This window comes from Protomyctophum bolini (genome assembly GCF_963924005.1).
Source record: "Protomyctophum bolini genome assembly, chromosome: 22".
Classification (NCBI taxonomy): domain Eukaryota; kingdom Metazoa; phylum Chordata; class Actinopteri; order Myctophiformes; family Myctophidae; genus Protomyctophum; species Protomyctophum bolini.
This window is the reverse complement of record NC_137883.1, coordinates 4,463,929-4,479,676: the sequence shown is the minus strand read 5'-3', so window position 1 is coordinate 4,479,676 and position 15,748 is coordinate 4,463,929. Positions and strand designations below refer to the sequence as shown.

The following is a 15,748-nucleotide window of genomic DNA, read 5'->3' as shown; positions in this document are numbered from 1 at the left end:
TCTGACCTGAGATCAGATTCTAAAAGAAATGTCAGTCGTTCTTCGATTTTTCAAAAAATAGCAGACCTACAAGCTCGTAGCGCGCCACTCGGTGGCTACGAGCTTGTAGATCTGCTATTTCTTTGAAAAATCCTGAAAATGTGGCGCAAATCTTTGAATACGTATTATTTCAGAGCGAACGTTTTTAACTCAAATCTTTGCTTCTTGGGGGGGGGGGGGGCTGTTTGCCAGAGAGAGAGAGAGAGAGAGAGAGAGATAGTATTAGTGCGGCACTGTTGCCTGCTAATGAGCGAGAGAGGAGAGGAGGGGGTGAGGAGAGAGAGAGAGAGAGAGAGGGGAGTTGCACCACTCAGTTCACACGGTGTGACTTTTTTTTTTGGGTTAATTTTTTGGGTTCACATCCCACTCTGGTTTGAATCTGTAACTGATGTTTTCTCTCTCTGTGTGTGTGTCTGTGTCTGTGTCTGTGTCTGTGTCTGTGTCTGTGTCTGTGTCTGTTTCTGTCTGTCTGCGTGCGCGTCACCGTCTGCCCCACAGGATGGACTCGTTCTTCCTGGCGGAGATGTTCAAGTACCTGTACCTGCTGTTCACGGAGAAGAGCCAGCTGCCCTTCGACATCGACGACTTCATCTTCACCACGGAGGCCCACCTGCTGCCCGTCTCCCTGTCCACCACGCCGCGGCCCTGCCGCCGCAGCAACAACACCGTGAGGACCAAGCCGCGTTTGTGTTTTGGGGGCAGCTAATTTTTTTAGTCTCTCGCAGTGTTGTTTTCGTCGACTAAAACGATGACCAAAAAAATGTTTCGTCGACTACCTTTTTTCCCCACTGACGAAAACTACATGAAAACTAAGCTATGGTGACTAAAACTAAGACTAAATATAGTGACAGTTTTGTCAACAACTACAAACTAGACTTAGGAAAGGGGACTAGCGGACAAGAGATCCAGTATAAGTCATTTTACACATAGCCGATCTAACGAGCTCGCAACGCGTCTCGATGCGTTGTGAGCTTGTAGATCGGCTATTTTCAGCGGCAACCCCTTTTGGTGTTATAGCATTATGTTGTGCTTTAGCTATTGTAGAGGAGATCTTGAATAAACGAGAAGGTGGAGCCGCACACACCAATAGCTAGAGTACCACTATTTATTAGGACAGCAGGTAAGACAGGAATATCCAACGTTTCGGCGGTTAAGCCTTCATCAGGGAATGCTTTAGCTATTGAACAAGGAAAACTTGATTTGCGCCACATTTTCACGGTTTTTCAAAAACGGCAGACCTACAAGCTCGCGGCGCGCTTTTATTTCCAGGGAAATGGCAACGTTTCAGGCCTATGCGGCCTTCATCAGGCTATCACATCAGATAGCCTGATGAAGGCCGCATGGGCCGAAACGTTGCGATTTCCCTGAAAATAAAAGTTGGTCACACTGCATTTGAAGACGGGTTGTTTTCCTTGTTCATTTTTGGGGCACCGTACCCTCTCCTATACGCACCTGTCGCCTGTAGGTGTGCAAAAAGCTTTGCTTTTCAGTGCTTTAGCTATTGAAAAACAGCAGATCTACAAGCTCGCAGCGCGCCACCGAGTGGCGCGCTTGCGAGCTTGTAGGTCTGCTGTTTTTTTGAAAAATCGAAGAACGACTGACATATAGAAAACTGTCGGGATGTAGAAGACATTCTGTAGAATCGTCCACGGGTCTAAAATGGGTTAGTTTTTCAGGCCCATATTGGTTGAGAACTCAAATGTTTCTCCGCCTCGTGCGCCCCCCCCCCCCCCCCCCCCTTTGCAGGAGGCCGCCACCTTGCCCCAAGAGGAGGACATGTTCACGTACTCCTGTCCCAGCACCCAGACCTTGTTCCCCAACAACCCTTCCTTTGCCAAGACCATACGGGACAGCTACAAGTACCTCACCGGGGTGGGACGGGCCTTCCATTCCCTGCCGGTCAGGTGTGTGTGTGTGTGTGTGTGTGTCCCCACTCACAAGGTCTCTCTGAGATTTATTTTTACAAAAGTCAATGGATTGTTCTAGAATGTGCAGCAGAACACACAGTGACATTGACTGATTGATATCTATTTATATTTCATGAAACCTGTGTTTTGGTGTGTAGTCTAAATCAGGGGTTGGTGCAACTTTGACGATGGAGAGGAGCCACTATATTTCCACACTCACTCCCTAGGCCTAGGGCCATGTATTACTGTCGTAGCAAAAATAGCCCGATCTACGAGCTCAAATGAGCTTGTAGATCGGCTGTTTTTTGCTATATTCGAATTGAAATCCTGAAAATTAACATTTTCATGTCATTTCAAATGCCTTTAGTTGTACTTGTGTTGAGCTACAGATTAAAGTAATTAAAGAGGGGTCATGTTTGCATGTCGTGGAATTGTAAAACAGCTGAAACCAATATTATATCAGTATTCTGGCATTAACCTGAAAGGGGGCCGCCAGTTGCCCACCCCTGTAATCTAGAACGTGCAGCAGAACACCGTGACATTGATTGATATCCATTCATATTGTTTATTTATATTATATTGGGTTTAGTGTGTAGTCTAACCTGTGTTTAAACCTGTCTAAACATGTGTTTGTGTGTAGTCTGACCTGTGTTTTAAACACAGCTTAAACACCTTGAACCTGTTTGTGTTTTGTCTAACCTGTGTTTAAACCTGTCTAAACATGTGTTTGTGTGTAGTCTGACCTGTGTTTTAAACACAGCTTAAACACCTTGAACCTGTTTGTGTTTTGTCTAACCTGTGTTTAAACCTGTCTAAACATGTGTTTGTGTGTAGTCTGACCTGTGTTTAAACACAGCTTAAACACCTTAAACCTGTTTGTGTGTAGTCTAACCTGTATTTACTGTCCAAACCTGTGTTTGTGTGTAGTCTAACCTGTGTTTGAACCTGTCTAAACCTGTGTTTGTGTGTAGTCTAACCTGTGTTTAAACCTGTCTAAACCTGTGTTTGTGTGTAGTCTAACCTGTGTTTAAACCTGTGTTTGTGTGTAGTCTAACCTGTGTTTAAACCTGTCTAAACCTGTGTTTGTGTGTAGTCTAACCTGTGTTTAAACCTGTCTAAACCTGTGTTTGTGTGTAGTCTAACCTGTGTTTAAACCTGTCCAAACCTGTGTTTGTGTGTAGTCTAAAAAGGGTCCTGTGTGTGTTGGTTCTGCAGAGAAATTGAACTGCCGCTCCATGACACCGGACTGGAGCCGGTGGAGTTCCTGAAGAGCATGGGCATCTCGCTCACCCCACTCCACGAAGCTGCGTCTGAGTCTGTGGGTACTTTCTACCGCACAGTCGCACACACACACACACACACAAACACTTTGAACCCATTCTGACCTGAGATCAGATTCTAAAAATGTATCATCTACATCCTGACAGTTTTCCCAAAAAAAAGCTATGTTTCTATGTCAGTCGTTCTTTGACCTTTTCACGAGCTTGTAGATCTGCTATTTTTTCAATAGCTAAAGCATAGCATAATGCTAACACCAAAACGGGTGATAAACCCAAAAATGGGTTAAAACGGTTTGTATCCCATTTTAGACCGGAGAAAATGCCTTCTAAATCCTGACGGTTTTCCTGGAAAAACCTCGTGTTTTCCATGTCAGGCGTTCTCTCTAACATTTTCATGTCGAGGACCCCCCCCCCCATCTGAAAATACGTTGTTCCAGAAGCAAAGATTTGAAAGAATATATATATTCAAAGGTTTGTGCCGCATTTTCACGACTTTTCAAAAATAGCAGACCTACAAGCTCGTATAGCTCGGCACTCGGTGGCCTGCACTATGAGCTCGTAGATCTGCTATGTTTCAATAGCTAAAGTGTAACATAATGCTTCAAAACACCAAAAGGGGTTCCCAATCAGAATGGGTTAACCTGTACCTACATTTTTTTTTTAGATCTCTCTTGTAGAGAAAGGCTTTCGCAACACCTAGTAGTAACACCGTAGTTAAGAGGCTTAGGAAGGAACAGGTGCGTAGGAAAATGCACATCAGTAGAGCACCGGAGTCCTGACGTCACTCGCCGTAACACCGTAGTTAAGAGGCTTAGGAAGGAACAGGTGCGTAGGAAAATGCACATCAGTAGAGCACCGGAGTCCTGACGTCACTCGCTCGTTTTCAGGGAGGTTGTGTCTGTATCGTTTGCGACCGTCAGTCACTCATATACGACACAGTCAGAGTCTGTTCATATAAAAAAAAAAAAAGAACGCTGATATAGAAACATGGGTATTTCGGAAAATTAAAATGATTTCGATTAGAAGACTTTTTATTTTTATTTTTAATAATTTCGATGTCAGGCCTTAATGGGTTAAATCATCCGGTCTAGACCGGATCACACAGCCGATTAGTGTAACACACACCAGGGCTTTCCTCTCCAGGTGGAAAGTGTTGACGCGAGGCTCTACTGTTTCTGCCTACTACACAAACACACACACACACACACAGAGAAGCGGCTACATGAACACACAATCCCTACACACCCACGCCCTCACAGACCTACTGTAATATTTAAACACACAGGCAACTGCGCACACACAAACACATGAACATATAATTGTATATACACACACAACTGTGTGTGTGTGTGTGTGTGTGTGTGTGTGTGTGTGTGTGTGTGTGTGTGTGTGTGTGTGTGTGTGTTGTTTTCGTCGACTACCTTTTTCCACCGACTGAAACTAAATGGAAACTAAATGAAAACTAAGCTATGACGACTAAAACTAAGACTAAATATACTGACGATTTCGTCAACAAATAAAACCTAGGCTAAAACGTTAGGAAGGGACTATAGTGGACAAGAGATCCAGTATAAGTCATTTTACACCTGGTTTCATGCTGAAAAATAGCAGATCTAAAAACAGTCACTACGGCGGCATCGAGGCACCGCCAGAATACATTTTGGTCGACTATAAATCAACCGTAGATTTAGTCGACTAAAATCTTATGATATTTAGTCGACTAAAACTCGACTTAGTTCCAGGCGACAAAATTGGGACTAAAACTAAATGAACCATTCGAGAGGCTATGACTAAAACTAAAATCTAAATGTGCAGCCAAAAACAACACTGTGTGTGTGTATGTGTGTGTGTGTGTGTGTGTTCCACTGAATCCATGCGCGCAGCACCTAAGCTTGTGCTACGATTGACTTCGTCGTAACGTGATAATATGACTAGACAAGCCAGTTCGGGTGTTTTGGTGGCACCTAAACCAAGAACAAATATTCTTAAGTCTTCTATTATCTATAGAGCAGTAACGGGTTGGAATGCACTACCAAAGTGGTATAACCAATACAAATACAAAATGTCATCCTTAAAATCAAGTTAAAAGAACACCTTATGTAAACCACACTGCAGTAACCCTGGGTGAAATAATAATTCAAATGTATAACGTGTTAAAAGTGATTTTTTCCTTTTGCTATGTTTTTCTTTGTTTGTTTTTTTAAATTTCTCCTATGTTTTTTTATTTCTTATTTTATATTTTATTTTACTATGTTTTATTTTGAGTTAGTGTTTGTAAACAATTGTATAAGTATTGCCTTTGTTAGAATGTTAAATGTTTGTCTGTGTCGGACCCCAGGAAGACTAGCTTTTGTCAAGGCAAAAGCTAATGGGGGTCCTTAACCCATTCTGAACGGGAACCCATTTTGGTGTCAGCATCATGTTATGCTTTAGCTATTGAAAAATAGCAGATCTACAAGCTCATAGCGCGCCACCGAGTGGCGCGCTACGAGCTTGTAGGTCTGCTATTTTTGAAAAATCGAAGAACGACTGACATTTTTTTTTTAATCTGATCTCAGGTCAGAATGGGTTAATCAGACCAGTGTGTGTGTGTCCAGTGGAAACCTCGTATGAATCTGATCTCAGGTCAGAATGGGTTATAAACGATAAACAATAACGCGTGCCTACGTTTTTTGCCCTATTTCCCAGGAGCTCAAGGGCGTATACAGAGTGAAGCTGGTGGCGGAGGTGAGCCAGGCGCCGGAGGAGGACGAGGTTCTGCCCCACATCGTTCAGCTCATATCGCCCCCGTTCCTGGGCCGGACGGTCCTCACCGCGGGGCCCGCAAAGTTCGGGATGGACCTCACCAAGAGGGAGCACGGGGTGAGCTCATCGTCGACACGTTACTGACCTGAGATCAGATTCTATACGAGGTTTTCCACTGGACACACACACATCACTGGTCTGATTAACCCGTTCTGACCTGAGATCAGATTCTATACGAGGTTTTCCACTGGACACACACACATCACTGGTCTGATTAACCCGTTCTGACCTGAGATCAGATTCTATACGAGGTTTCCACTGGACACACACACACACACACTGGTCTGATTAATTAACACTGGTCTGAAATTGTCAGTATATTTAGTCTTAGTTTTAGTCGTCGTAGCTTAGCTTTCATCCAGTTTCGGTCAGTGAAAATAGGTAGTCGACAAGCATTTTTCGTCTCAGTTTTAGTCGACGGAAACAACACTGCGTTGCAACTGGTGGCAAGTCGCAACGACCTTTGCAGGAAACCATGGCGTCGTATTTATTGACGACTTTGGGGAACCGTTAATAAAAATTAAATAAAACGATGGAACCCGGCTCCGGGATCCGCAATGTCGGATACCGGATCTGAAATGCACCCGGTTTCCGAATCCCAACCCTATATAGTCGGGACTGGTTTAGACTGGGAACTCACCTATGCTTTCTATATGGCATAGGCGGCTGTACGCAGCTGCATGACATGAGACTAATTAATTAGAGCGACAGAGAGAGATGAGTGCGCGTACGCATCAATTTAACAAAGGTGCAGACGATCAGAAATCAGCAGAGAGTGAGCGACGTTTGCGCTAACATATTATGCAGAGTTGAAGTGGACTCGGGGCCCCAGGGCTTTTTTTCTCTCCCTGGAAATAAAAACGTCTGGGTTTCCGAGGCTAGGACTGGTTTTGACTCCCCGTCCGGTGGACCATTTGCTGCATGCCATTCCCAAACGTTCTCTACCAGTTTCCTCTTTCTCTCTTAACCCATTTAGGCCTCAACATTTAAAAGAATTCCTCTAAATCCTCCAGTTTTCTGAAATAAATATCTTCCCGATTTTTCTAAAATAGCAGACCTACAAGCTCGTAGCGCGCCACTCGGTGGCACGCTATGAGCTTGTAGGTCTGCTATTTTTCAATAGCTAAATTGCAACATAATGTTTAAAACGCAAAAAGGGGTTCCCGCCCCAAAATGGGTTGCCCAGTACATGCTCCTTTCCGACATCCAAACCGACAAACGAGCAAACAAACAAAAAAGTACTCTCCATGACTGTCGCTAAAATGACAGTATTATTACTATTACTATAGCTCCAATGAGCCGTTGAGATTTTAGTACTACTAATGAACTATTCAAGCATTCAGTTAATTTTGGTTAACATTGTAATGGCTATCTTTTCTTTGATTTGTCCGTAAATGCATATACAACATACACAGGTATATGTCTGACGTTGTGAATATTTAGTCACATCATCATCATCATCATCCTTGCAATGTGCATATTTATGTTTTCATTCAAATGTTTGTATATGACATTTCCCACGACACTTAAGCCTCTTTTTTTTAACAAGGCAAATACTGACTTATCTTCTTCCACAAACCGTGGACAACAAAACATCATATAATAATGTTCTAGATACAGTACATAATATAGAACATTGATATGAAGTTTTGTTTTCTCGTTTTGTGTTGTTTTTGTTCTTTTTTGTCTTGTTCCTGTTAACTGTATTGTCCTGTCTGTCTTTGTTTTTGTTTTATGTTTATGTTTATGTTTATGTTTGTTTGTTTTTGTTTTCTTGTTTTTTTTCCTCTCTTCTGTTTGCTTTGTTGTATTATTTTACCTATGAAAGCCATTTCTTTGTTAGAAGGGTATAGGCACTATAAGATTAGGCTTCAGCCTACACCTTTTTGGTCAATGTTTCTTTACAAAAAAAAACAAAGCAGGCACCATATTGATTTGTTATAATGACCAAAATAAATAAACTCCACTCTACTCTGCATTGGTCCCCCAGGTGAAAGGGAGCATCGTCAAGGCCTCTCCCTACACGGCATGTGGGCCGATACATAATGAGGACCAGCTGAGAGGTCACATTGCCCTGGCGCTGCGCGGAGACTGCATGTTCGCTGGCAAGGCTCGCAGGCTACAGGAGGCCGGAGCCGTAGGGGTTATTTTCATTGGTGAGTATTATTATTATTATTATTATTATTATTACTGCAGGGACTGGAAAGCACGTCCACTCTGACAAATAGACGGGTGAATACGTTGGTGGGACTAGTTTTCAGCTTTTTACAGCAGGGTACACGTTTTTGAACTATTATTAACCCATTTAGACCCGAGGACGATTCTACAAATGTCTTCTAAATCCTTTTTTTTGTTCTTCCTGTCGGTCATTTTCATGGCAAGGACCCCCAAAAATATCTGTTTTTGTCCGCCGACCCCCCCATCTGAAAATATGTTGTTCCAGGGACCTCCCAAGAAGCAAAGATTTGAGTTAAAAACGTTCACCGTGAAAGGATATATATATATATTCAAAGATTTGCACTACATTTTCACGACTTTTCAAAAAATAGCAGACCCTACAGCTCGCTATGAGCTTGTAGATCTGCTTTTTTTCAATAGCTAAACCATAACATGATGCTATGTTATATCCACCTATGTTATATCCGCCAAAAGCGTTTCCCGACCAAAATGGGTCAACAATATCACCCGGAGAAACGTTCTTTCGCTCGGCGTCTGCGCCATAGGGCAAATAACACGATTCACCCAGATTATATATGGGCACAAAACGGAGCTATATCGACCATTACGGGTAAGTAAGTGCGATGGCGCGGTCTGACCTACTCTCTCTCTCTCTCTCACTTAAACACGCGCGCTTCCCCTATCGCTCTTATCTTCCTCTCTGCGTTACGTGCGCGCAAACGCGAGAGAGACGGCTTCCTCCTCTAGGAGAGTATCGCTATTTTTGAGTGGTGCAACCACTCCAAGGAACAGCAATGTCCGTGTTCACCTATGTGACGTTGATGTGTGTGTTACTGAGCAACCAGTATGACTATGAGTACCAGTAGGGGCGCTGTTGTGCCAGAAACGGAGAGCGGGATAGTGCTGCACTGTTGCCTGCTAATGAGAGCGAGAGAGAGAGAGAGGAGGGGGGGGGGGGGGGGAGAGAGAGAGGGGAGTTTCACCACTCAGTTCACACGGGTGTGTAGTTTAACCCATTTTGGGGCGGGAACCCCTTTTGGTGTTTTAAAGCATTATGTTATACTTTAGCTATTGAAAAATCGCAGATCTATAAGCTCAGAGTGCCGCGCTACGAGCTTGTAGGTCTGCTATTTTTGAAAAGTCGTGAAAAGGTGGCGCAAATCTTTTTCATTTATTCTTTCAGAGCGAACGTTTTTAACTCGAATCTTTACTTCTGGGGGGGGGGGGGGGGGTCCCTGGAACAACATATTTTCAGATGGGGGGTCGGTGGCATATTACAATTTTTGGGGTACTTGACATGAAATATTGAGAACCACGAGGTTTTTCAGAAAAAGACATTTAATACATTTCGACGCAAGGCCTAAATGGGTTAAAGATGTAGTGCCGTGACCCCCCCCCCCCCTCCTCCTAAAACATGGTCATCAGGTATTGATCTTTTTCAAAAGAAATTACAGAAAGTGTTAAAATTATGTTTTTATCTGGCCACACCCAGCAGTAGTATACCTGGTTTCCACCTCATAGCACCACCCACCTGAACTTAAGCCTTGACTTCAAAAGGCCCAAGTTGAACTGAATTTCAAAGGATTATATTATAAATTTCTGAAAGGCATATAAATATTGATAAAACTACGGGTATTTTGTCTATAATTTCAGTTGGTTTTGAGGACACACGATACAGTTTCAGTAACTATTATAACCTTAACACCTAATCATTTAATCCCCATAGACAACCGCGAGGGGAGCAGCAGCGAGGAGACGCCGCTCTTCCAGATGGTGGGCGACGGCGACTCCACCGCCGACCTCCAGGGCCTGCCGCTGGTCTTCCTGTTCGGCCGCGAGGGCGCCGTGCTCACGGCCGCCCTGGAGGAGCACCGCAACGTGGACGTGCTGCTGCTGCCCAAGGAGAGGCAGCTGGGACACGGTGAGTAATTAGAGGACATATGGAGTAATAATAGAGTAATTAGAGGCAGCTGGGACACGGTGAGTAGAGGACATATGGAGTAATAATAGATAATTATAGGCAGCTGGGACACGGTGAGTAATTAGAGGACATATAGAGTAATAATAGAGTAATTAGAGGCAGCTGGGACACGGTGAGTAGAGGACATATGGAGTAGTAATAGATAATTAGAGGCAGCTGGGACACGGTGAGTAGAGGACATATGGAGTAATAATAGAGTAATTAGAGGCAGCTGGGACACGGTGAGTAGAGGACATGGAGGGTAATTATAGAGTAATTAGAGGCAGCTGGGACACGGTGAGTAGAGGACATATAGAGTAATTATAGAGTAATTAGAGGCAGCTGGGACACGGTGAGTAGAGGACATGGAGGGTAATTATAGAGTAATTAGAGGCAGCTGGGACACGGTGAGTAGAGGACATATAGAGTAATAATAGATAATTAGAGGCAGCTGGGACACGGTGAGTTGAGGACATATGGAGTAATAATAGATAATTAGAGGCAGCTGGGACACGGTGAGTAGAGGACATATGGAGTAATAATAGATAATTAGAGGCAGTTGGGACACGGTGAGTAGAGGACATATGGAGTAATAATAGATAATTAGAGGCAGCTGGGACACGGTGAGTAGAGGACATATGGAGTAATAATAGATAATTAGAGGCAGCTGGGTCACGGTGAGTAGAGGACAGTGTTGTTTTCGTCGACTAAAACTAAGACGAAAAATGTTCGTCGACTACCTTTTTTCACTGACTAAATATACTGACTATTTCGTCAACAAATAAAAACTAGACTGAAATGTTAGGAAGGGACTAGTGGACAAGAGATGCAGTTGTATGCTGGGTGGCATGCTGAAAATAGCAGATATACAATCTCACAACGTGTCGCAGGTTTTCAATTCAAATATAGCAAAAATAGCCGATCTACAAGCTTGTAGAGACCATAATTCACTAGCCCCCCTAAAAAATATATATATATATATTTTTTATTTTTTTATTTCAATAAATCGATTCATATCGTCTGGATTGATATCGATATACGATATATCGTTACATGCCTAATATATATATATATCCTGATTTTTACATTGTCTTTGTTCCCCTATTTGCCGTCCAACAGAGAAGCCCGTTGGAATGAACATTAAGTTCCGTTTGGCCGAGGAAGGGGAACTCGACGAGGGCTTGTTGGCCAGAGGTCCCACTCTGGAGTTTGTCCTGGAGAAGGGAGCGGTGCGGCTGGAGGAGGAGGAAGAGGAGAAGGGAGAGGAGGAAGAGGAGAAGGGAGAGGAGGAAGAGGAGAAGGGAGAGGAGGAAGAGGAGAAGGGAGAGGAGGTGCTGCTAGAGGAGAAGGAAGAGGAGAAGGGAGAGGAGGCGCTGCTTGAGGAGAAGGAAGAGGAGAAGGGAGAGGAGATGCTGCTTGAGGAGAAGGAAGAGGAGAAGGGAGAGGAGATGCTGCTTGAGGAGAAGGAAGAGGAGAAGGGAGAGGAGGCGCTGCTAGACGAGGAAGAGGAGGTTCTGCTTGAGGAGGAAGAGGAACTCGGTGGAGAAGGTCACTGCACAGCGGTGTCGGACGACGGCAGCACTGAGCCGTGCTCGGAGCGAGCGGGGCGGACTTCCCCGTCGGACTCTTCCGAAAACCTCGACATCGTCAACAACAACAACAACAACAACAGTGGACCACCACCACCACCAGATACAGATGTTTGACGATCCCAAGAGCATCCAGAAATTCCTGTGACCGCCCCCCCTCCCCCTCCCGTACTAACAATGCGGGCAGCGGCTTCTTCCTAAGAACTGATCTGTGGTCAGTATCCCCAAACAAAAAAACAGCAATGTGCCTCATAGCCCTCACTGCCATGATGAGCCACGACTGCCCACTGAACCTGCACGTCAATGGCTGCGGTAATGGAGTGTGGGGTAGCACTATAGCCACTCTCTCAACACAACTCTGTCATTGAGAGACCTTCGAGGTGGCCGTGTAGTTGGTATAGGCTTGGCAGTGATATTCAAACTCTTCTTTGTGGTATAGGACACTCTTGGATCTTTTTTTTTTTTTTTTTTTTTTTAATCTGATTAGACTAATCTGGGTAGAAGGGATAGACACAAAATAAACGGAATGAAGTGTAGGTTGAGGTGATCGATCAGATATGAAAGTGTCGTCTAGATAACCCAACCCGTATAGAAGAGAATTCAAAGTTCTCTCTTGATGAACACGTAAAAAGTAATGTACGGGGCAATGTACTTTATAGTTGGTATTTTTTTTTTAACTGCAGTTTAATGTTAAATACATTATTGCACTTTTTGACTGTTGAAGCTATATGGAAACGAATGGGGCAGACGAGAGGGTACTTTATACCCATCACAGTGGTCTGTCTCTCGGTTTAGCAATGTCTGTGATGACTTCCTCCATAGTTTCCTCCATAGTTCAAAGTTATGGTAACGAGGGGTTTGCTCCAACCTGTAGTCTCTCGAGACTAGCCTGAGCTAACGTGTTTCTGGTCTAGAAACACGCTATACGTCGCATCATTCGGAGCGACGCCCACCCGGAAGGGTCCACTCCTCCCACTTCTAGACCAGAGCGGCCGATGATGCGTTCCTCCAGGCTTTCATTTGGGGTTTTTTTTTTTATAAGCGCCGACGAAAATGAAAGCCTGGCAACCCGAGGCTATATAATATAATATAATACTCCAGACAGACTGTTGACCCCCCCCGTCAAATTCAAGGAACAGAGGGGGTGGCTGTTTTTTTCCGGGTTCTCAGATTGACTATATAGCCTATAAGTATAACCAATGACTGCTTTGGTTAAAAATCTATTAACTTCCTCGGTAACGTAATGTTTTTAAATGAAGGGTGTAACAAGGCCAATGATGAAAACCAGTTGTGTTTGTTTTGTACTGGTTGGCCAACTTCAGGGAATTTCAAGAGTGAAAGTGACTTGGTGTGTGTGTGTGTGTGTGTGTGTGTGTGTGTGTGTGCGCGTGCGCATGTACAGTATGTCTGATTACTGTAACAGTTGCCCTACTTACACCACCACATCACTGCTGTCGGATGAAAACTCGAATCCACTTTTCAGGATATTTACATCCAGTATGCCTGATTAAAAGTGTGTGGGCATCAAATGGGTGGGCCTTGGCTCTTCAAATGGGTGGGCCGTGGGTCTTCAAATGGGTGGGCCGTGGGTCTTCAAATGGGTGGGCCGTGGGTCTTCAAATGGGTGGGCTGTGGGTCTTCAAATGGGTGGGCCGTGGGTCTTCAAATGGGTGGGCCGTGGGTCTTCAAATGGGTGGGCCGTGGGTCTTCAAATGGGTGGGCCGTGGGTCTTCAAATGGGTGGGCCTTGGGCCTTCGAATGGGTGGGCCTTGGGTCCACTTTTGGAGAGACCACGAGTACCAATGTCTTGGCCTAAGTTTCTTGAAATCAGTTTAAACATACGTAGGTTTTTATCAAACTTTCTATTTGAGAACATTTTACTCGTGAGCAAACTACTAAATATGAAATGCACACGTGAACTAAACTTTATTTTTATTTAACCATTTGAGCTATATTCGAAAAGTTTGAAAATGGCAGATCTACAAGCTCACAGCGTTGTTTTTTTTTTTTTGTACCTAAAGTTTCTAAATTAGAAGATCTAACTCTTCTGATTTTGAAACTTTAGGTTCTGGGCACACCGGCTGCGTAACCGCCGATGTCGTCTCATAATGGTCTGCGTCGGCCAAAGTGATATATCGGGCGTGCTCTCGTTTCTGCCCACCAGGTGGCACTGGATGCACCGTGACAGGTTCCGAGGCCTTTTTAAGCCCATCATTCACACTTTGGACGATAAATGTGACGCGTCGCAGCACGTTTATTAATGAGTGACAGACAGTGACACGGCCGTGCAGGTGCAGTGAAGCATGAATAATGGTTTGGGTTGATATTTCGGTTCGGGTTGGTCTCCATTTTGGAACACGGGCACTTTCCCTCTGTTTATTTTTATTTTTTTTCCAACCAAGGGTCATGTTTTAGGTTATTGGAGAAAGTAAAAGATGAGTGTTATTTTATTTCTTTTTCATTTGCTGCTTTCTTTTCGGGATTTTAGCTGTTTTTGACAAGGGGGGCGGGGGCATTCGAGCATGGGGCTAAATATCTATTTATTTTTTTTCAAAATTTGACAGCGATTTATTATTTACTATAGTCCTACTAGACCCCAATAAATTTAACCTGGCCACAAATGATCACGGGATCTACTGAATGTGTCAAGCTGACATATTGAGCCTATGACAGTGTGACCCCCCCCTCCCCCCAGTAGGCTATACCTTCACATTCAGTAGATCCTGTGATCTTTTGTGACCAGATGTAATTTCTTGGGGTCTAGTAATACTATAGTAAATGATTTTAAAAAAAACATCGCTATAATCGCTTTGTAAAAAAAAACATATTTAGCCCCATGCTCGAATGCCCTCGCCCCCCTTGTGCAAAAACAGCTAAAATCCCTAAAACGAAAGAAGGCAGCAAATGAAGAAAAAAAAAATGTAACATTCATCTTTTACATTCTCTAATAACAACCTAAAACATGAACCGTGGTTGGAAAAAAGAAACCCCTAAAGTTGTCCTTTAACGCATTCTGAACGGGAACCCGTTTTGGTGTTGGCATCATGTTATGCTTTAGCTATTGAAAAATAGCAGATCTACAAGCTCATAGCGCGCCACCGAGTGGCGCGCTACGAGCTTGTAGGTCTGCTATTTTTTGAAAAATCTAAGAACGACTGACATTTTTTTTAAATCTGATCTTAGGTCAGAATGGGTTAATCAGACCAGTGTGTGTCCAGTGGAAACCTCGTATGAATCTGATCTCAGGTCAGAATGGGTTAACACGGATGGCTCCACAGCCTGTCTGCCTGTGTCTGTTCATGTATGTGCATCAATGCACATAACAATTGTCATAAATAGGCAGTGATGTAAATAGGTTTTCAATGTAATGGGTCCCGGGACCCCAGGGGTGGTCTTTTAAGATGTGTCCAATGGGGGGGGGGGGGGGGGACATTTTATGAGTCCCACTTCAACGACGTTAAAGTACAGTACGGAGTACAGTATTGCATCCCAGGACCACCGGGAAGGGTGACGTGATTGCGTCCTTTCTCAATTTAGTGAGTCTTTAAAGGATGCAGCCAGGATGCAGAATATTTGCATCACTTTGAATAGGTTTTTGTTTGTTTGTTAATTTGCAGAGTATTAATTTACGAATGTTATTTGCATCGGATCACCATGAGATGTGTTTTTTTTTATTAAGCCCTTTATTTAGCCCTAGTCAAATAGATCAATATTAAAATGCTCAAATGTTGATTCCCAAATACAGTAGAATCCAATACGAGTCATGTGTATGTATTTTAGAAATGAGATTGGTACCAACAGGCTATACTACAGGGTTTTCCCATGCAATTCTATTAAATCTGCCAAAGCTCTGACCCTACTGTATACAGTATACTGGAGCATCTTTCTCTTTTCACAAACTCCGATAACCATCACATGGGGGCATTATGTCTAACTTTTTATATGCGGTATCGTTAATTTTTTTATAATTTCCTTTTGATCTCACAAACG

The 15,748-nt window shown here is 43.6% G+C and overlaps 2 protein-coding genes across 2 annotated transcripts in view; both read left to right on the top strand.

Annotated features, from left to right (window-relative positions):
* LOC308310255 (ER degradation-enhancing alpha-mannosidase-like protein 3) overlaps positions 1-13,295 on the top strand; it is a 31,724-nt gene extending 18,429 nt beyond the window's left edge. The window contains exons 14-20 of the mRNA XM_080756515.1: positions 538-706; positions 1,786-1,943; positions 3,162-3,264; positions 5,915-6,088; positions 8,022-8,187; positions 9,936-10,130; positions 11,289-13,295. Of these exons, the coding sequence (XP_080612641.1) occupies positions 538-706; positions 1,786-1,943; positions 3,162-3,264; positions 5,915-6,088; positions 8,022-8,187; positions 9,936-10,130; positions 11,289-11,875 (1,552 nt within the window). The 3' untranslated portion in view covers positions 11,876-13,295. The remainder of the gene's footprint in view (positions 1-537; positions 707-1,785; positions 1,944-3,161; positions 3,265-5,914; positions 6,089-8,021; positions 8,188-9,935; positions 10,131-11,288) is intronic.
* rcl1 (RNA terminal phosphate cyclase-like 1) overlaps positions 1-15,748 on the top strand; it is a 106,779-nt gene that overhangs the window by 57,439 nt on the left and 33,592 nt on the right. The window lies entirely within an intron of this gene.